The sequence below is a fragment of the Heteronotia binoei genome, chromosome 6, assembly GCF_032191835.1.
Source record: "Heteronotia binoei isolate CCM8104 ecotype False Entrance Well chromosome 6, APGP_CSIRO_Hbin_v1, whole genome shotgun sequence".
Lineage (NCBI taxonomy): Eukaryota > Metazoa > Chordata > Lepidosauria > Squamata > Gekkonidae > Heteronotia > Heteronotia binoei.
Genome location: NC_083228.1, coordinates 26,615,284 through 26,638,280, shown reverse-complemented (window position 1 = coordinate 26,638,280; position 22,997 = coordinate 26,615,284). Strand labels below are relative to the sequence as shown.

Here is a 22,997-nt window from a genome sequence, read left to right as displayed (position 1 = left end):
CTGGCCAGTTTCCCCACTTTCTTCTTGGCTACATTAGACGTTCCCTTCACAGTGTATCCTTTGCCAGCAGAAAAGAGAGGTGGGGCAAATTTGCTTTGTCTCTCTTTACTGAAGCCCCCTGTGTCCAACAGCATTTTGTCCACAAGATACTCTCAGCTCCCAGAATGTTCACACTATTTAGTCCATCTCCAGCATATTTGTTGGATCCAATTCATCATTTCCTTTTGGGAGGACTAAAGTCAAAAACACACTTTGAAATTTTCAAACTTGAAAGCAGGTTGGTTGGGGGAAAGTATCTTTTGATTATTGTTCCTATAAACACAAAGGAATTACTTTTCATACTGTGAAAAACTGTGTTCTATCAATCCTGCAATCCTAAACAAACATACTTAGAAATAAGTTTCACTGATTTCAGAAGCATTTGTTTCCAAGTAGACAAGTTTAGGATTAGCCTATAAATAACTAAGAAATATTATGTAATAGAAACATTCCTTCTGAAGCTCAGCTTTAGAAGAAAACTTTTCCTTCTGGAGAAAAATACCCATGAGTTTTATGTGAAAGCAGCATTAACAACCAATGTACATAGATTCAGGTGGATAGCCGTGTAAGTCTGAAGTAGCAGAACAAAGTCTGAGTCCAATGGCACCTTTAAGACCAACAAAGTTTTATTCAATGTACACATGGAAAGCATACATGATGAATAAAACTTCGTTGGCCTTAAAGGTGCCACTGGACTCAGACTTTGTTCAACAAGTATACGTTAAATAGGCAACTAAACAGAAAGGTTATTATATTTTAAAAGTTTTAAATAAAGGCAAAGCTGCAAAAGTGTGAGTTACAGACTGATAGAGATCACTTAACAGTACAACTAACCTGGGTTAAAAGGGTTTGCTGAGGTTGCTGCAACTTAAAAAAATAAAAAAGATCATGAATTAGTTTTTATACACTGAGCAATTATTTTCTCTTTAACTGCAATCCAGCATTTATACATTTGAGAGGAGATATGACAAGATGTACTCAGAACAGTTTATGTTTGTGAGAATTCTGCAGGCCCACAGAATGCCTCCTTGTGCAAATCATCTAACGTCATTTATTCATCTGGGCTATGACAGACACTGTCATAGTAAGTAAAGGACTTTAAATGCCAAAAACTGATTTCAGCACAAATTCTAACAAATTCCAAATGCAGAAAAGCTCAGATTTAGCATGAAAAACTGAAGCAGACTCTAACCTAGTTTTTTTTCAAACCCACAACAATGTTACTCTTCCATATACTACAGGACATTTTTCTTCCTGGAAAAATCATATTTCTGTATCTCTTTTCTCCTATGTGGATCTTCACACCAGAAAAGGTTCTGGCGTAAGCATTTTCAAATTAAAAATTATTTGCAGGGGACAAAAAAAAGATCAGTTACACCATGTGAGGAGCAAGAACTCTGAAGAGCCAGGGAAGGTATCACAGATTAAAAGTCCATTCCCATTTAGTCTGATAAAACTGATACCTGTTTTGATAAACACGTAATATAGCTGCAGTATTATGGGAACTGGATTTCACAGCAGGCTAATAAAATGGCTATAAAGCCAGTTCACAATCTGCAGACAGAACAGATACTTCTGCCAATGAAACAAGGAAATACATTCTTGAGTTTCTACATTCAGAGAGTTCACAAAAAAACCCCTAAATTAATTTCAAAGCAAAAGCTGCTATATGGCTAAAGTAATTCCTAATTATAAATGACTCTGTTCAGCTGAGAAGCCTTGGTACTAAGGAGAATTACTGATTAGGATAGTGACAAGTTAAGAAGTTCAAACAAACCTGCTGTTGTACACTATAGAGGGTCTGCTGAGGTTGTGAATACTGCTGAAAAACATACAAAAACAGAATGATTGGTAACTAAAAATTATTACTCAAAAAGAAATAAATTCCTAATTTTCCCACATAAATGAAATACAACTGAATGATATAAGTAGCGTATATAAATGAAATACAACTGAATGATATAAGTATTTTAGACAAATTCTAGTTATATATCTAATTCTGAACTTGGCTGACATACAGCTGGGAAAAAATTGATACCACGGGGATAGATAATGAAAGACGCTTCTACAAACCTGGGGAAACTTGAGTTTTATAGAAAAATCCCAAAAGTTAAAGAGAGGGGCTGCCCCCTCCAAAATGGAAAATCTGTGTGCTTACTTGAGTACGTATCACAACTAAATACCATCCAAGATCTATCAAGTACACAGTTTGCATTATGGAAAGTCCTAGCAGCACCATACATGTAGGCGTTTTGTAAAAAATAGAAAGTAGTAGCCAAGAAGAGGATTGCATTTCCTGCTTCCCATCACTCTCCCTCTTACATATGCATACTTCCCAATATTTTACCACTAGAACAAAACACTACTGAGTTCATTCAAAATATTCTGCAATACTTGTGAGAAGTGTTTCTACTTAACAAAAGAATCATCAGCTGAGCCCCAACTACAAACCTAAGTCACGCATACCAGGAATATTCTGCAAGCCCTACTGAAATGAACATAAGCTATACAACAGCACAGGCTCCCAATGGACTATGTCATGATATAAAACAGCAAGCGGGCAGTAAGCTAATAACAGCTGTACAGGACACAGCAGCACATTGAATACTAGAATTCATGACTGCAGCCTGATATGACTTTGTTTATATCATTACTGTTTTAAGGGAAACCCTAGTTTGAAAGCACACTTTTCTCCTCAAAAACACTACTGTGAAATATGGCACAGCTTTCATTTTAATGCAATTTTATTTTATTAAGATCTATTGCTTGGCTTTTCAATCTTTGTGTCACTCTGGGTTTTCATAATGAAAGAATGTAGCTGACAAAGATGATACATAATAAATAGAATTTGTCTCCCCGAAAATGAGTATAAATACACCTGTAAAGATATATTACAAAACTAAGGATGCAAGATAATTAACCAAATAACATCAGGATTTCCAAGAAAAAAATATATTCTAGGTGAGAGGGCTGTACAGAAACTACAGTGCATTTCTTATGGATGCAATAGTGAAGTTTACTTGATCACAATTACAAAAAACTTTAGCAGCTTAATTTATCTGATCCTGAACATGCCTCACGGTGTCATCGGTTACTACATGCAGTCAGGTCCCTTTACCTGCTGTAATGCAGCTGCTGCAGCTGCAGCTTGTTGTTGCAAAGCAGCTGTCTGAGTGAGCTGGTAATTCGTCGGAGTCTGAGTAGTGAGGCCTGCCGCCGCCAATGCTGTTTGCTGGGTATATATGGTAGGAGAAGCCCCAAGTAAGGAGGGCTGCTGAACCCCAAGAGCAGCTGAAATCACAAGAGCCGAGCATTAGGACCTCTTAAACAGAGGCCAATGGAATAGTGTAACAACACTGATCTCAACAGCCAGTTCAAGCTGGTAGAAACAAGGACACTTTCTTACTCAAACATGTAGCACAGGTAGCTTTATGCAGGCTAACAGCTGCTGTTAGAATATGGATGGTTTTCATGTTTACGAAAGCAGTATTTGGTTCTCATTTACCACAAGGGGCTGAATGCACACAGCTGACAACACAGGTCTGATGAGGCGGGGAGGGATGAGGCTCCAAAGCAGAACACAAGCTCTCCATGCAGAAGGTCCAGGATTCAACACCTAATGGCCAGTTCTCAGGGAGCAGAAAGCAGGGGTTTTTAAACAGCTGCTTTCTACTCCTCGTGAAAAGATGTGGGGAGCAGAAAGCAGGGATTTCCAAAAAGCCGAGTTAGGGATGGGCACGAACCACAATAGCTTAAGAATGGGCAAGAACCCCTTTCTGCTCTTCACACACCATCACAGACTGCATCAAAATCTGTGGAAGTTCATGGCAGTTCTTCAGTTTGTGAACATCGCTTCACCAACCAGGAAACAGCCCAAAGTTATGATAAATTTTTGTTTATCTAGTCAAAACTGAGCTAAATTGACCAATGGTCTAACTTATAAGGAAGCTTCACATATTCATGAAAGTAACAAATACTAGTAAAATTATCATGCAACTCACTAAGAAAACCGCAGTACACTTATTCACAAAGTATTTTGTTGCTTGTCCCTCCTGCCCAGAATTTCAGGACCTTTCTAGAAAACTTGAGCCATGAGTTTGGCTAACACATTGGTCTACACACACAAATGTTTCAATATCTCACGTGCTTGTTTATCACTGGATAAAACCCAATATACCTGGCATCCTTAGCTCAAGAAAAAGCATAAGGCTGAGAATTTTTTTGGTAGCATCCCAAACTGTTCTGAGATTGGTTTTACTGAGCTTCCGATCCACACTCTAATCCTCTTATAATTTTAGTGTTTCTTTGCTTAATTTGTCGTTATTACCACTGATCTGCATGCTGTGACATTTCTGGTTTAATTCAACTCTCCTTCTCTAAGGGGAGCGCCACCAGCTTGGAATGGGAAATTCATACCTAAATGGCCCAAAGTATCTCAGGCATTGGTTTCAATAGGGAAAACAGAACAGCCAAATAAACCCAAACTTGAAAATTCCCATTCTTTTCACACAATCTATAGCCAGTCTTCTTGTGCAGAGAGTATCTACAAGTTCTTGGATGGGGAATATACAGATCAAGCAGACCCTAAATACAGATTACTCAATATGTTTAACACTATTTTGTTGTATTAAATATCAAAGCGCTAAGTGTTAAGTATGAAACATGTCTTTGGAAACTCTGGCCAGAACACAATGTAGGAAGTGGTTCAGTGAAGTTAGGCAGAACATTGCTTGTATACTTTATATATTACATTTTACATGACACAGCTGAAGATTCAGGAAAAGGGCCTACCACTCTCTGGCTAGGAGACCTGTGGTGCAGAGTGGTAAGCTGCAGTACTGCAGTGCAAGCTCTGCTCGTGACCTGAGTTCAATCCTAGTGGAAGCTGGGTTCAGGTAGCCGGTGCAAGGTTGACTCAGCCTTCCATCCATCTGAGGTCAGTAAAATTAGTACCCCAGACTGGGGAAGGCAATGGCAAAACCACCCCGTAAAAAGTCTGCCAAGAAAACGTCGTGATGTGACATCACACAGTGGATCGGTAAGAACTCTGGCTATGGCCCCTTATTAGAAGAAAAAGTATCTCAGTCACAGCTATTAGAGTTTTCATGAACATGTACTTTCTGGAAACATGTAATTCTGGAAAGAGACTGAAAGTGCTCCCCTCCCGACTGACATCATTCCAATATCAAAGAGCTCCCACTTTCACTGCTAGTTAGCAGGCAGCAAAAACTTGCATTTTTCCCCTTACCAGGTCTTAAAGGTAAGGGGAAAAATTAATTTTAAGGTGGGTGGAACAGGGAGAGTATGAAGAAACACTACTACCTCCCTCACATCCACAGGGACCCTTGGAAACATATGGAGGTGGACTGGCGGAGAGTATAAGGTGAGAAAGATCATCCAGGAGGAAGAGACAACTAAATGTGAGTGGAGAGCTGATGGATGTTTATAAATACATTTGATTACTCTTGCTATTCTCCCATATTGCAGAGAAATCTCCTGGGATGCAGGGGCAGGAAATCTGATCACAGCAAGCTGCCTTCATCAGCTGCCTCTGAACTGCAGGAATATGGAGAACACAGAGGGTAGACTGGAGCTCTTTGCTCTTGCAGGCTTAGTTCTGGGGCTGTGGCTCAGTGGCAGTGCATCTGGTTGGAATGTAGAAGGCGATGTCAGGCTCTTCTACCTGAGACCCTGGAGAGCCACTGTCCCATCAGAATTGATCACACTGGCTCTGGTAGATCAATGGTCTGAATCAGTGTCCGGAAGCTTCATGTGTTCACACAGACTCACTGTGATACTTCAATTTAGATAATTAAGGATTTTATTTCTAAAACAAGGATGCTTCTACCCAGGACTCCTCTCTTCAGTCTTCAACAAGTCAGTTTGACCCACTCACAGAGTTTTATTCTGTCCTTCCTCCAAGGAGCTCAGGATGGCATACATGATTCTCTGCTTCTCTCTCATTTTTACTCTTCTCAGCACAGGTTACTCTCCACAAATGAATGGTGGCAGGAGCTTAGAAACCAGGACTTTATAACCAGCCATTTATAACCAACTATTACGGGCAGTATCAGGAAATAGCTCCTAAGCTACAGTGGGGATGTGATGTATTTATCTATGGCCAGTTTTAACAAACTGACAAAAATGCTCCTGCAGCATTTAAAATTACTCATTTCCTTGCTATACTGCCTTACCATATTATGCAGGGATGAGCATTCTGGTATTTCTGGTCTATCTGAGCCCTAGAAATTGTGTGTCACTGGTTTACTGGACTAGGGAAGAGATACTGTGACCTCCCTTCTCTCTTGTGGCTTGAAGTCTCCTCTCAACCCTTCCAACAAGCACACAGCATGAGGAGCATGTTTTCTCCCAGATGGGCAATGCTGTCTGCTTTTACTTCCTTTGGAAGGCTGTCTGAGCCTCTCCCATTATAACCCCTCATACTCCCTCCAGTCATCCTCTAGGGACCTCTTGCAGGCGCCTGACCCCAGGATGGTTTGGTTAGCTGTCATGGAAAACTGAAATCCGAAAATCCCACTTTAAAAAAAGTGCAGATATTAATATTATGGCCCTTTCCAATTTAGATTATATACTCTTTCTCCTTTCAGCACTCAAATTTTTCATGTACTGAGAATTTAAAAAGTTAATAAAATGGACAAGCAGTTATCCTACATATATACTTAATATGGCTATTTTACATCAAAGTAACAAAATAACTATTTACATCTAGGCAAAAACAAAGAAAACAAAAACCAAAGACTTTGTATATGTCTACATTGCATATAGGAGTCACCTAATGCTGTAGATTGTATTATATATTTTTCCACATTATATATTTTGAATATAGCCATATATTTGACTCATGTTTTACTCATTCCAAAAGGAATAAAAAATTGTAGTCATTTTTTTACTGTCTGCAAAGATTCCCCTGATTTTTTCTAGTTTCCACCCCAACCAACACTTCTCTAGAAGGGTGTAGCTCTGCATGGGACTACATAATTATTTGAACAATTATTTAAAATATACCCAAAATTAGAAATATAGCTGAAAGCTGATATTCCTTAAAGTTCATCTTGTTGTCAATTGACATCCACTCACCCCACTGAATTGTAGTAAATATGGTAAAAAAAAGGGAAAAAAAATTAGGTTTAGAAACAGCATGGAGGCTTCAACATCATCACCTAAACAGAGCACAAGCAGCTCAAGTTTCTACACAAAAACATCCATCAACAATAATGAAATTTAGAATTCCACAACAGGGATCATCAGGAGGATGAACTGCATCCAGAGAGACCTGGTTCAGAAAAGCTTCTGCCAGGACAGACTGCTATTTTGGCTGATTTGTTCAGCCACCCCTGTGAAACTGAACTCAGTGCAGCTAAATCCATATACATCCTGTACCAGTATGTCAACACACTGTGTTATCAAAAGAACAATTCTGGTCACTTTCATCACAGAAATGAAAAGCTACATAACACATTAATTTTGCTTACATTTTATTTCAGTGCTTTTAAGAATTTTAAACATTTTGTTCTCGTTTTTGCTGTAGCCATCAGTCCCTTTTGTATACCTTTTGTAATGGCCTTTGCCGATATACAATAAATGCTATGCTTTGCTTATTTCAGTGTTTGCTATGGCAATAATACGAAACCTTACAGTACATCAGTAAAACCTAGATTGGTTAAGAAGAAATGGGAAAGCTGACCTGGCTGAGATACCGCAGTGGCTGTAAACTGGGTAGCCCAAGGGGGATTCTTCTGCCCTCCGAACTGAGCCATGGTAAGTGAGAATCTTTTGGCTGCTTATTCTTCTAAAATTGTGATCTATTAAAATAAACAGTTCCATGAATATGCAGTCCTTTCTGAGATCATTAATCAAGTTAGATAGACTAGTTTCCCCTCATATGTCAATGGAACTCACTGCTATAAATCCTGTGTTTTAAGCAAGAAAGCATAAAATGTTTGAGAGATACATAATACTAATCATCAAGTAGATCTCAAACAAGGCAGCACAGAAAAATAAAACAGCTGGGCAAAATAGTCAGAAAGCTTGCCTGTGACAAGACTGTAACACATCTCTGGTCAACACTCCTAAAACTATCTAGCACACCATCTTTATAAAATTTCCATCTGTCAACTCTTTACAAAGTGGGAATGCACCTCCAAAGTGATTTTATGCAATCACTTTATAGTGATACCAGTGTTTCCCTCGCATAAGTAAAGCTGTTTTACTAACTTTAGAAGGGTGCAGCAATTAAATACAGGTATACTAATTGTGAAATGCATGGAACCTTATGCCAAGCACTTGTGCTATAAAAGAGTAGAGCCCAGCAGAAAGAACACACATCAAATAAACTATACACCTCAGATATACAGTAGCAAAATACGTTGTACATTAAAATGTAACAAACTAGCACAAGAGATCTTTATCCACATCGTTTAAAAGACTGAAGACATGAGATGTAAAAAAAAAAAAAACACCCTTCAAAAGGAAGTTTCCAAGATGTCAGCATTCAGGGGGTGAAATGAACGCTCGCACAGAGGCACAACCCAGACTAATCCTAGAAACCTATAGACAAGCGCCAATTATCATTCTTGAGAAAACATGCAGAATCAAGCTGCAAAACAACATAAGCGAAGAAAATTTCGCGCATTTTGTTTGCAGAATAAAAGCTCAACGAGGAAACACAAGCCTCAGAAGAAGGTGCAAGGCAGCTGGGAGAAGAAGGAACACAGAGTGGGGCAAGTAGGGAAATAATCTCTTCCTTTTTTACACACATCTCCCCCCCGCCTTTAGTCACAGGAGGAAGAGAGGAGTGAAAAAGAGGCTCAGGGCCAAATCTAGGCCTCTCTTGGGCTAAGCTACCACAGCCTTGTAGTGTTGCTCTTCTCGCCCATGTGGGGCACGAGGCAGGGCCTGACACCAGGCGAAGAGCTGCGCGGCCCAGCTGCTCCTTTCTTCTTCCCTCCCTCACTGGGGGACCAAGGCCGGCCTGCCTAGGAGAGCCCGTCCCCCGTCGCCTACCCAAAGGGGCGCTAAGGAACTCCCGAGCTCCTATCTTTCCTAACTGCCAACCCAAACTAATGCCGGTGTGCCCGCGCGTGGCTTGACTCGCTTCCCTCCCTCCCTTCCCGTCCCTTAACCCTTCACCTGAACCGAATGAGGGACTCACAGGAGCCATTTCAAACTCCTCCGGGTAGCACCCCCCCTCTCTCACACACAGAGCGCGCGAGTCACAGCGCATGCGCTAAAAGAAAAAAAAACCGCAAGCCGGAGCAAGCATAGGTTCGCCGTAGGCCCCGCGCGTGTTGATGACGTATAAACACGCGGTTATTTCCCCGCGTCCCCGTCTCCTTCTTGGGTCCGGCACACGTGCTCCGGGAGGATGGGATCACTCTCTCCAAAACAATGGAGGCAGCGGGAGTGCGCGTGCGCAAAGGGAAGTGATGTACTCTCTTAAAGCTCGGGAAGACGGCGAAGAACAGAGAAGCCAGGAAAAGGGGCGGGGAAGGGAAGGGAAGCGGGGCGTTAGGCTCGCGTGTGTTACTGCCATCTTGCTCGGAGGCTAGGGCCATTTTACTTTCGAGCACGAGTGGTTGCGCGCAGGGCAGATATTGGGCTAGAAGGCCGATGTTGCCAAAACTGGCCAAGAAGGGTTTTCCTTTTAGAGAAACAGCGAAGATTAGGCTGTGGACGCCATAACAGTTACTTTTAGAGACTCGTTTTAAGCTGCTAGCGTTGTGTACTGTTTTGTACTCTGATTACAAATATTGTTTTAAATATTTTTATTACATTTTATAAACTGCCTTGATCTAGATCCAAGTGGGCGGCCGTGTTGGTCTGAAGCAGTAGAACAAAGTAGGAGTCAAGTGGCACCTTTACGACCAACACAGTTTTATTCAGAATGAACAGTGGAATCATAAAGAGAGTTACACCAGTCTAAGGCTATTCATTTTAATGGGCTTAGACTGGAGTAAGTCTCTTTAGAATTGTACTGGTAAGCTTTCGTATGCAGGCATACTTCTTCAGACGAGGGGATAGGGTACACTGAAGAAGTATACCTGAAAAAGTATCATCTGAAGAAGTATACCTGCATACAAAAGCTTACATTCTGAATAAAACTTTGTTGGTCTTAAAGGTGCAAGTTGACTCCTACTTTGTACCTTATCCTGGTTCTCTGGTAAAGTGGCATTGGCATATAAATTGCCTAAATAATAAAGCCAGCGCTAAAACAGTCAAGTAATTTTAGTACATTCTGTGCTTTCATTTACACATAATGGCATCTCTATTGACACTGTGAATTCAGCTAATCGGAATGCAAGAGGACATAACAGTAGCAAACATCAGCATTGCCAAAATATGTGCTGTCTTGACTCCTGAATGGTGGGTCTTAACATGAGTAGTAGGCATACATACAGTCTGGACTATTAAGCATCTAAGCAACACACAGGCTTAAAATACTGTAGCACTTGTCAACCAAGAATTTTGTGAATCCTTTGGAGTATTTTTGTACACTTTTATTTCTACTATTAGAAACCTAGGTGAACTTTGATTTTATATTATGATTTTTATACATATTGTATCAATATAATTAGATCTCTCATAGTTCTGAGGATATCCAACCCGTAGTTGCTCATATTAGATATGAAACATGTTATGCTTGGACTTCTAACATTTTAATCATGATCCTACCAGAAATGGGTGTCACAGCTCATTGATTCAGCCTGGTGAGCAGGATATACTAAACAAATCATGTTGAATTTACTAGCTACTATAGCATCTGCAGAAGCAAAGCTGCTCTCAGGTAAGGTCTTAGATTCTTGGCCTAATCTAAGGTTGCCTTAAGACATCCTGAAACTGCACACAGTCTTAAAACAGACAGGCTATTTGGCTGGCAGAATTTGCTATTTTCTGAAGTCTGAGATCTATAAATTAAGTCAAAAGGGGTGTGTGTGGGGTGCTAGTTATTTATGTTCCCCCAACCGGCCAGACTGGAAACTGTTGTCAAGTCACAGCAGACTTACATCGAATCCGTAGGGTTCTCAAAGCAAGAGATACTCAGAGGTGGTTTGCTGTTGCTTGCCTCCGCATCATGGTCCTGGTATTCTCATTCAAATACTAGTCAGGGCCAACCCTGCTTAGCTTCCAAGTTCTTGTGAGATCAGGCTAGTGTGCGTATTAATCATATAATAAGGGAACCACTATACTGGACTTCAGAACCTACCAAACCTAATAAAAAGGCAGCCATTACTATTATGGGACACAGAAGAAAGCCAGCTTATTTGGTAACCAAATCACAATATACCACAAAGTGGGTATGGTCAGACAGATATCATCCCCATAACATTTGCACCCTTGAAGCAATTATGGCTATATCATCATGCAGTGGTTCAAGAAGGTGTTTTTAAAAAGGGAATAGGATTGTGTGCTATCCAGGGGTGGCCAATGGTAGCTCTCCTGATGTTTTTTGCCTACAACTCCCATCAGCCCCAGCCAATGGCCATGCTGGCTGGGGCTGATGGGAGTTGTAGGCAAAAAACTTCTGGAGAGCTACCATTGGCCACCCCTATTGGATGCAGGGCTTTCTTTGTAGAAAAAGCCCAGTAGGAATCATTTGCATATGAGGCCATACCCCCTGATGTCACCAGTTTCACACCAGGTTTTTTTAAAAGCCAAGCAGGAACTTATATGCATATTAGGCCATACCCCATGGTGCCAAGCCAGCCGGAACTATATTCCTGCTCAAAAAACGTCGATTGTATGTATTCTCTGGCTGCCATAGGTATTATTTTGCTCTCACTATTCCACTGTTTGTTCTCAAATTTCTGTCGCTGTAGTTCCATTTTATTTCCCTCATAGGTCTTATTCTGTTGTTGAACTAGCTTACTTTGGAGTCTCATTGAAAAGATGAACTAAATAATGTAAAATAGTATGATGATGTTAAGTCTGTACCTACTATTATCACCATTTAACTAGAAAAAGAGACTGTCCTGCTCTGTGTTGTCTGCAAAAAACAAAAGTTTCTCATGGCACGGAAACAGTGTTCTTATCTACTAATGGCTGCAGATGCAGTAGAAGTAGGGTTGCCAGGTTCGAGTTTGGGGGTGGTGCCAGGAGCAAGGTTGTGACAAGCATGATTGAATCCTGAAGGAAGTTCTGGCCACCACATTTAAAGGGACTCCTTTTAAATGTTTTCCTTCCATTGGAAATGATAGAGGATAAGGGGCACCTTCTTTTGGGGCTCATAGAACTGGTCCCCTGGTCCAATCTTTTTGAAACTGGGGGGGGGGGGGGTCCAACTCAGGAAATGCCTGGGGATTTGGGGGTGAAGCCAGGAGCAAGGCTGCAGCAAGTACAATTCAAGGGAATTCTGGCCATTACATTTAAAGGGACTGCGCTCTTTTAAAATGCTTTCCCTTAATTGGAAATAATGGCGGGTAGGGGCACCTTCTTTTGGGGCTCATAGAATTGGACCCTCTGGTCCAATCTTTTTAAAATTTGGAGGGGGGTGGGGTTTGAGGAGAGGCATCAGATGCTATGCTGAAAATTTGGTGCATCTACCTCAAAACACAGCCCTCCAGAGCTTCAGATACCGGCAGATCAATTATCCATCATACCCTATGGGAACTGGTCTCCATAGGGAATAATGGAGTGCCCAGCGGACATTTCCCTCTTCCCCTCCCCTGCTTTCTGATATCCCTGAAGCGGGGGGAGGGCCTCCAAACCGGGGGATCCAACTGGGGATTGGCAACCCTAGAAGAGGCAGCAAAAAAAAAAGTTAGCGGTTCACTATCAGCTGTTATCAAAATACACTTTATTACATTTGCAGGAATGAGACACGCATTTATATGAATAAAATTTTTGTTGTACAAATGTGCTTTGGAAAAAGTGGATTTACTACTGAGAAAATTTTTAAGAAATACAGGAAAGAAAAATTAAGACAACTGAGTGCAAAATAGAAGTATAAAATTTATTTAAAACCATCCACAATGTTCTGTGTTATCAGGAACGATACACTTTGTAATAATATTTTTTTGAAAAAAATCATGACAAATTTAAAATATATTTTCAATGACAGTAACCCATTTTGTCTTAATCAGTTATGACATTTTTTTAAAAGGAACATTTACGGTCTAAACATATGACACATACAAGAAAAATAAAAAAAACAGAACAGACCATCTCCACAACAACGATCTTTACACGTATGTTTCAATACAATTTCAATGTATCTTGCTACATAAACATGAAATCATGTACAATAACTGCTGTGCACCAAAAAGAGTAGCTTAGTAAGATCTTTCAAGTAACATGCAGTCAGAATTCACAATTCTTCAAGTACTGCTGGTAAGCTTTCCCTTGTCTGCAGAGTATACTCAAATGCATTTCTCCCCAAAAGAAATAAAGTTGCTTTTATTTCTTTTTCCTGTAAGTATTGTGAAATAGTGAAGTGCCTTTTCTCCCATCTGTTAGGATCTTTTTAAAATGTGTGAAATGGTTAAAAAATGTATTTGCCTAGTTTTTTTTCCATCATCTGATACAGTAGATTGTTAAAGGGAAAAAATCTACCAAAATAAAACATAAATGTTGAAAAATAAATATTGTACACATCCCAGTTAATTTTTTAAAGGAAGAAAGGTACAGAAAATTAGTCAAAATACAACTCAAGTTTCTTCTGATTTAGCAGTATGCATTTTCCTATTATTCTGAGGCTATTAAAAAAAAACCATTACAACTGGTCATGGTGCTGCTTACAGGGCACAACCCACTGGTAGCTGCTCACAACTAAACCCCACTAAAATCAATCCTATGCATTTTTACTCAGATGTCAGTCAGACCGTTTAACAGAACTTACTAGGAAGCAAGTCTCAGTGAATACGATGCGACTTCCGGAATAAGCATGCTTAGAAGTCCATTGATTTCAACAGCACTACGGTTGTATTACAAAGTGCAATTACCAGGGATTTATTCCAAGTAAACATGCACAGGCTGGCAGTTCACTGCTTTTAGCTTTCACCGGATGGCACTCCTGATTTCTGATTATAAAGGCCGACTTCCAGGAAGTCCCTTTATGGACTGGGCAGCATCTTTTTTCTACGCAGCAGTCCTTCCAATCTTTCTGCTCTGGCAGAAAGGTGGGGGTATAGAGCTCTGCCCCCCATCTCTGAATCACAGCCATCCCAAATTCTGAAATATTTTGCCATGTTATTTAAAAAACAGTTCTTATTTTTTTTAAAAACCAACCCAACCTGAATACTATAAGACCTTCATAAAATGTTTAATAACAAATGTTTGCATGTTGATGAAACTATAAACAGAATATTTGTAATATTTTCAGAGCATTACTAACATTTGCTCTTTTTGAAGCCTTTAAAATCTTGGGCAATAGCTACATTTAGCATTGGACACAACATATGGAATCTCAAAGCTGCCATGTTTTGCTAGAACTATAAAACGGCATTCACAAAAGCAAGAACTACAAGTTATTTCTGCCATGACTTATGCATTAAATATGGTTATAATACATACACAACAGAAACCTAATTGTCTGATTAGATTAACTGTAACTGCATAACACTGCATTCCTACCAAATACCCCTGTTAAAATGAATTTTGACTAGCCCAAAATTCAGGTGTCCCCCCCCCCCACCAAAGCTATGAAACTAAATGAGTTTGTACTTCGAATTAATGCTACAACAGTTCTGATTAGTTTTTTTTAAAACAATATAATATTTCATCAGATGAATGTCCCATTGACAACTGTGAGATTTTTGCTTTCCTAATTGCATTTTGTAGCTGTATGACAGGCTAGTATGTAAATTTAATCTAAGAAGCCTATTCCACATAGGATGTCATAGGGGACTGCTACTGGGCTCATTTTTCAGCTCCAAAGTTCAATGTCAGAGGCATTTATTTTGTTCCTTGCCTCACTGGATTAAAATATCAATATCTTATGTGCATATTTAATCCTACTTACTATTGCTAGGGCTTGAATGAAATCAATTTGGACTTGGTACAAACAAGTCACTATGAACATATTTTGGACTTTATTGCAACAAGAAATCAACTTGGGGGGAAATTCTCTCAATCCTAATTTAAAAACCCAAGAAACACAAACCATTAGTTTAATTAAACACTGCACCACTGGGGAAATTATTCACATAACATACTACATTCTACCAGTACCATGGTTCGAGAAACTGTTTCATGGCACAGATGGGTTACCACAATCCTTTTGTCGGCAAAAACAGGGCAAGATCAGTCTACAACTAAAAGCCTAAATTCTGAGCCAGAGGTTGAATTTCAGTCTCTACTTGACAAGCCTATACAAGCATGATAGTTTGAATTCAGAATGTGGGGAACAGAAAACTTAATAAACAAAATCATTGATTGCACAATTGACTTTTTGGTTTCATTTTATAATAAGGTGGAACTATTCATGTCTAGAATACTTTCATGTTCTTTTTACCCTGCAAGATTGACAAGGATTGAAACTCTTCAGAAATTAAAATTTCATTAAACTGTTATTTGAAAAGAGGCTGTTTGTGATTCATGGCATCTGAGAACCCTTTCATGTTGTGAACTAACACCTGTGATAGTCAAAGAATACAAAGAATACCCCACCACTTTCTAGTATAATCAGTTTTATGCATTTGTGCCACTGGCATACTTCAGATGTGATCTCAACTGCACTCTCGCACTTCATCACTTTGTGAACTGTCTGCAAGTTACACTTGAAAGTGGGTGAGAGAGTAGGTTTAATCGCATGGCCACATCTGAAAGGCTAAGCCTCCAGTTCTAGGAAAATCATTCTTTTATCTTAATAGCATGACTCTTACAGCCACTTAAAACATACTAATGAAGTGAAGGAACAGACAATAATTGCGGCATATTAGAAACCACACACTTTATTGTGGCATAAGCTTTGTGTTAGAGCAGTCTAAATGAACAAGAAAGACAAACAGCCGTCATATAGATAATTAAGGTATTCTCAGATGCTTTTGCAAAGTACAAAGAGCAACTTCATTTAGGTATAATGCTCTTTCTGCATAGCAAAATATGAGGCTATTTCACTGTTTATACCTCAAGAAGAAACAATGTGGGGAGTCACAAATTACCAGCACTGCTATCCTGAGCAGTTATAGACTTCTAAGTACACTGACTACAATGGATTTAGAAGAATATAACTCTGCCCAGGATGGCATTGTCGGTAACCTAACACATAGTGCTTGTGGTTAAATATACAGGTGTGTAGTAGCTTTATATTAAGGTGTAGAAGCAGGTCCATCTTACTTTTGTGTGTACCTATTTCTTCCATGATGTCCAGAACAGTCTTTGAACTGACATTCTCAATATGCCATTGCAGCATCCTGTCTGGTTTAGCAAAGTCAGAATGAGCAAGAGCAAGAATGAGCAATACCCTATTTATGATTCTTATTGTGAGATAGCATTAGAAGTCTAATTGTGTTTAAACCCCACTGAAATCAGTGAATGGACTGATTTCTCTGAACTCAACTAAAAGTTTCAATTAAATCAGAGTCGTGACGTTTAGGAGGACTGGCAGAAAAACAGTAATTGTAACTATAGCATGTGAATTGTTGTGTCACCTAATAGTGTGGTAAAGTGGTTAAGAGTATCAGACTAGGTTCTGGAAGACCCCGGTTTGAATCCCCACTCACGCCATGGAAGCTTGCTGGGTGATCTAGGGCCAGTCACACACTCTCAGCCTAACCTACCTCACAGGGTTGTTGTGAGGATAAAATGGAAGTGAGGAGAATAATGTAAAATCCACTCTTGCGTTCCCATTGATAAGAAGAAATATATATGAAATTAAAAACAAACTCCTTTCCCTCTAGCAAGGATATTTCCAAACAGCTAAAGGATCATGGTGGCCAGGGACAGGCCTAGCAAGAAGTGAAAGCAAAAGCAAACTGCGACATCAGATCAACACACACCAGTAAGAGGCTGAGAATATAAACGTGTTTTCTGTACAGAGCATCATAGGGTGAAGTTATGAAGAATGCAGACTTAGCCTGATGCACACAACAAGCCCCTGTTCAAATGAACACAATTACTGACAGCTCACATGCTTTGCTGTTAATAACATTTTAATAGAATCCAGTGGGTTGAGCGTGAGATACTTGAATGAAGCAAGAAATTATCAGCTGCAGGGCCCAAATTAAGCCTTATCTCAAGCATCCTTGCAGGGCTGGAGCCCAGTAATATCAAATTTGAATGTTACAAACCAAGGAAAGCTTAGAGTGTTGTTGTTTTTAAACCCTCATTGTTTCCTAGGCCGTAAAACCAGAGAGTCCAGTAGGGCCATGTTGAAAGTAACAGGAAACCGAAGACCAAAATACTTCATCCCCGACAAGTGTGTTGCCTGCACAAGCACCGTTGATTGGAAAGGGACAGGTTGTTGCAGCAGTTGGAAGATTTTGCTGCTTGTCATAGCCCTGCCCTGAGAGTCACATTTACAAGACAACATTATTACAATCCTTTGTAGCTATAACCTCATTCACAAAAGTACATTGATATCTATGTAAAAATGATATTTTGAAAAGCTACAATAAATAGCACACAGCTGTATCTACAGTAAGTCACTGTCAGTTCTTACACTACAAGCATGCTTGTGAAACAGCAACCACATCAAGATAGAAGTCTTTCCCGATGCAGAATGCTTTCATAAACAGCACCATGTTCACATTTCAACTTATTTAAAGGGGACTGGAAATCAGAATGAAATTCTAACAAGAATTCTCCAGTATGTTTTAAGTGTTTTGATAGCCTGATGAATTTGACAAAGGTGAAGTAGCTACTAAAAGGGACCATGCACTTCTATTCATTATGCAGAACCATGTCCAACTGAAATGAGACACTAAACTCTGTGGGATTATCAGAGTGCTACTTGCAATTTAAATACATGTTGCTTTCTGTCAAGCGGCCCCGTGGCGCAGAGTGGTAAAGCAGCAGTACTGCAGTACTGTGATCTGAACTCTATACTCACGACTAAGGGTGTGCATTCAGTTCGGACGAACTGAATCAACCGCCGAATCACCCCTGATCCGGCTGTATTGCAAATGCATGCTTTGCAGGGCTGTTGTGTAGCTGATCCCCCAGCCATCAGCAACATTGTTGTTCTTTTGATCTTTTGCTTACTTGGGTATCCAAATAAGCACTGTTGTCTGGCCAATCACAGAGCAGTGCTATTTTTTGAAACTGCTCTCTGTAGGGCCAGAGAACCTTTTTAAGGAGTCTGCCTGGTTGGACTCCTCCATTGCTGCGTGTTGGTGTGAGAGAGAGATTGTACTGTGCTGGCCCTTGGTGTGAGAGAGAGATTGTACTGTGCTGCTGCTGCTCTCTCAGCCTTACCAGACTTGCCTGGAGTAGAGAAAACGTATAAGGTAAGACAGTCTTGCGGTTCTTGTTTTTATTTTAGTTGGTAAAAGGACTTTTTAAGACCCTTTACTTATCCAGATTTGGGTGGTGGGTAGCTTATTTGGGGTTAGGGTTAGGGGGTTCTGCTACGGGAGGGGGCCTGGGGTGGGGGGATTTTTGCCAGTTTGCCCATATCTTACTTTAGTGAGAGAACTTTTAAAAGTGCAGTGTCCTTTTACTTTTCCTGATTTGGGTGGCTTGAATTTCTTGAGGTTAGGGTGAAGGGGTTTTTTTGGGGGGGGAGGGGTTGGTAAAGTTCCTGTATTGTTAAAAGTTAATTTTGTTACTGTTTTAAAAGGATTCTTTGTTTGATTTGTTGCTGCTGTGTTGTGCTGCTGTTGTTCCTTTTCTCTTCTGGTTCTGGTTCTTGGGGGGGGGTGCTGTTTGGTCTAATTTTCATTGTTTAAAAGGCCACTTTTTTAACAGATTGTGTTTTGTGTGGCAGGGTTCATAGAGTAGATAGATGTATATAGTGCATTCGGGTCCTATAGAGATTCTCTGGTGTGAAGTTAGGTTTGGCTTTGGGTGCCCCAGGAATTGGACCCCCTGGCCCAATCTTTTTGGGACTTGGGGGGGGGGGTTGTAGAGGAGAGTCCCCTGCTGGTCCCCTGAAAATCTGGGTGCTCTCCCTCAAACCCCTCCCCTCCAGGTGGCTTCAAATATACCCTATTTGCCATTGATTTCAATGGCCCATAGGGCATAATGGGGCCGTATATTCAGAAATAGCCGTGCATCTACTGTATATGCGGCTATTCAGACTACAGAATTCAGAAATATACGGGATTCCGTATTTTTTCCCCCGTATATTTCCGAATCCGTGTATTACTGATTTTTTTTTTTTTTTGCATATCCCTACTCTTGACCTGAGTTTGATTCCGGTGGAAGTTGGATTCAGGTAGCCGGGCCAAGGTTGACTCAGCCTTCCATTCTTCCGAGGTCAGTAAAATGAGTACCCAGCTTGCTGGGGGGAAAGCGTAGATGACTGGGGAAGGTAATGGCAAACCATCCCGTAAAAAGTCTGCCGTGAAAACGTTGTGAAAGCAACATCAACCCAGAGTTGGAAATGACTGGTGCTTGCACAGGGGACCTTTCCTTTCCTGCTTTCTGTCAATTATTGTCATTTTAGGATAGGTCTGGATTCTCTCTCTGCTGGAATAGTACAGTTTTTTACAAATAGCTGAAAATTCTGCACTGCACAGGAACGATATTTAGAGATATTATCTTGATTTTCAGCCTTTTAAAAAAGTGACCCTTATTTTAATGAATTAATTCCAGGTTCTGCATTTTCTAGTGTCACATAAGCCTAGCATAGGATAAGGTGTATATATAGAGAAGAAGCCCATTCAACTTTTGCATTAGAATTCCACAAGTCTTACAGGGTAAATTTACAAGGAACAGTGATACATACTCTCAGCATGGTAATAAATGCTGGGGGGGATATTTTCATTTTTGGCGGCATGCAACACTGGTAGCAAGGCTAAAAAAAATTCATAAACTGCAAATGATCCCTTCAGCAAGGTCCTGTTCCCACAGAATGATTTGGCATAAAGCTCGACTAAACCACAGTATGCAAAAAACAAAAAGCCCCGAAAACCTACAAAGACAAGCAGTGGAAGAATTTACAATCCTGCTTACTGTACAAACAGCTGTTATTTTTGTAATAACTTTAGGCTCACAAAAAATATACAAATTTTAAAAGGTAAATCTAAGGCACACAAAAATACCATAATGATTTCATGTATATAGATATCCAAGAAGCAGGAAACTGCTGGTACAAAAAGATGATATAGTATATTGACTTCTAAATTATTTACAATCCCTTCATATCCTCTATTTCAGCTAATCATAAGCTCTGAACTAAAAAACTGCAGCATATTTTTTTATACAAAGTTTGTTTTCTGTACAGGCAAAAAGATTGCTTGGAAATCTTCCTCTCCTAAAGTGTGGGATTCAAACTCCGGGTGATAAAAATGGGCTGTGGCAATGAGGATTGCAGGTTGGAACAACACTGCATTGTGATTAATAGTGAGCTGTGGGGGGTGTAAATCCACAATGCAATCACAAAGCTTCATTTCCTTAAGACTTTGCAAATGCCTGCAGCACTGTAGATTGCAAGCACAATCTAGGAACTGGGAGGGGGGCAGGAGAGGGGAGACCAATTCAGTTCCCCCACAGAAATCGGCACAATTTGCTATATGCTTCCTTTTCACTGATTTCATTGTTTTAAGGGAAGGTTGATGGTTTGAGCATGTACCAGACAGCTATTTACAAGCAGAAGTTTACAAGCAGAAGTATCTGTCATACTGAGAGTGCAAAAATGCTGCTGGAGAGGGGAAGGGGCAGTAAATCCTGCCTACAGCACCGGACTTCACACATGGTGCTACAACATCAGGTAGAGATCGCTTAAACAGGATCAGAGCTGTAGTCTCTAACAGCAGCAGTCACCTGTTAGGCAGGGAGGAAGAAAACAGGGACCAGACGTAGCCACAGACACCATCGCCTCATCCCTCCCTTTGCCTAACAAGTTTTCTGCACTGTCCAGGACAACAGCAGCCAGGGAGCCTCTATACAGTAGCAGGAAAGGCAAAGGTGCTCCATGGAGCAGCAGAAGGAGCACAGTCTCCTGCATTGCTCCGTTCCTTAATCCATATCTAATTATTATGCAAAGCAGATGCTGTGAGATAAATGGGGATTAACCCCACATTTCATTTCTGCAGGACCAAAATTTTGAGGTGACTTAAGGGTAAGCTATAGTATTCACACAAACATATATATTTATTTTAAAAACCAGAACATTTTCAGATTTAAACCACAACCATGGTAGACATTTTTTAAAAAATAAAGCACCATGTCTAGTTGATTTTTCTTTTTTTGCAAGAAAGCAGATCTAGACATTTCAGTTACACTTTATTACAGCACCACTACTAGAGTCAAGTATGTTGTCAAAAATTCAGACTGGGAAAAAAACCCCATCCCCAACTCTGGTTACGCCTGCTGGATTTATATACACTGCAGAGACACACACAGGAATAACAGCATTTGCCCTTCAGGCCTGACCCCCTTATTCACACAAACCATGCCAATTCAGAACATGCTGATTTCAGCTGGAGTGGTTAACACCAACACATTTTCCGTCTCTTGAATACAGCCCACCCAGGGCACAACCTGGAGCAGGGCTGCTATTCGTTTGTGATCAAATTAACCAAGAAGAAAACTGTGCAACAAGATGAGACAAAGCGAAGCAGAAGTGGGACGCTACAGTATTCCAAATAGGAGTGTCTACTTCTCCTAATATTTAATTAGGATGTCACCATTGTGACTGGTTAAAATCAGCTGATCGCCTTTGGAAACTAAGGTCTGGTTCACACAATCTCTTTTACCTGTGGCATCTACTTTTAAGAGACTATAACCCACTGTGATGCAGGGCTCTTGGGCCTGTGACTGTTTAGAAAACACTGCTCCCAGGGCTTTTTTTAAAAAGCCCAGCAGGAACTCATTTGCATATTAGGTTACACACCCCTGATGTCACCATTGTTTCACACAGAGCTTTTCTGTAGAAAAAGCACAGCGGGAACTCATTTGCATATTAGGCCACACCCCCTGCTACCAAGCCAGCCAGAATTGCATTCCTGCTCAAAAAAAGCCCTGACTGCTCCAAGACAAATCAGTGGATATCCTAGTCAGGTACTTGATCCGTTCTCTCCTCTTCCCAGACGTGAAAGTAAGCTGTACGGTACTCTCTCTCATGGGGGAACTTGATTAAAGGTGCCAGTTTCTTACTCTTTGCCTACCTATACCTTCATCCCTGCCTCTTCCTGGGACTGAAAATAATCAAGGCAGGGAGGGGGGCACCTTGAAACCTAGCAGTTCTCACAACCAGCAGCTGAAGAGGCTGCCTAGATTCTGAGTCTTCTTAAGAGCTAGTTTAGAGATGGCTCAGGGATGGAGTTGTGTTGGGGTCAATTTTTAACAGTCAGATCTCGGCCCAGGACTGTTTCTGTTTAGAGCACATGGCACTTGCCTTACACTGAGTTGGACTATCTTTCTAGGCCAGTGTTGTCTAATCTGACAGGCAATGCCTCTCCAAGGTCTTTGTCAGGAGCCTTTTCCAGCCCTGCTTACCTGAGATTTTGGAGATGCAAGAGGCCCAAAAGGACCTTCTGCATTGAAAGCTTACAGCTGCCCACCACTGAAGCTCAGCCCTGCTCAATGCTTCATCATTATCCTCTTCTATGGCTATGCCTTGTGGTCTTCCTTTAAGGCTTTTGATCAAGCATTAAAGAGCAAGTCTCAAGTTCCCCTGCAGGGCTAATATCCTACAGCAGTATTAAGATATTTAATGCTGTCATGTGTGGCTGAGCTTGTGCCTGACAAAAAAGGGTGGTGAGGATCAGGGTACGGAACACCTGGGAGAGTATGTTGTTTGAATTCAAAGTAGACAAAATTCACATGGGGGAAAATGTGTGTAAAAATACAGCTGTCTGTCAATGAGCTCAAAAGGTAAGATGCAATTTGGCTTC

The 22,997-nt window shown here is 40.5% G+C and overlaps 1 protein-coding gene across 4 annotated transcripts in view; it reads right to left on the bottom strand.

Moving 5' to 3' along the window:
* Positions 1 to 9,357, bottom strand: part of CCAR1 (cell division cycle and apoptosis regulator 1) — a 30,520-nt gene extending 21,163 nt beyond the window's left edge. The window contains exons 1-5 of one of the 4 annotated variants that reach the window (XM_060241150.1): positions 9,212 to 9,357; positions 7,745 to 7,862; positions 3,158 to 3,330; positions 1,817 to 1,861; positions 874 to 906 (exon numbers count right to left, since the gene is read on the bottom strand). In XM_060241150.1, coding sequence (XP_060097133.1) covers positions 874 to 906; positions 1,817 to 1,861; positions 3,158 to 3,330; positions 7,745 to 7,817 — 324 coding nt within the window. In that variant the 5' untranslated portion in view covers positions 7,818 to 7,862; positions 9,212 to 9,357. The remainder of the gene's footprint in view (positions 1 to 873; positions 907 to 1,816; positions 1,862 to 3,157; positions 3,331 to 7,744; positions 7,863 to 9,211) is intronic. The other 3 variants (XM_060241152.1, XM_060241151.1, XM_060241153.1) reach the window with 3 other exon arrangements.
* Positions 9,358 to 22,997: the final 13,640 nt, after the last annotated feature.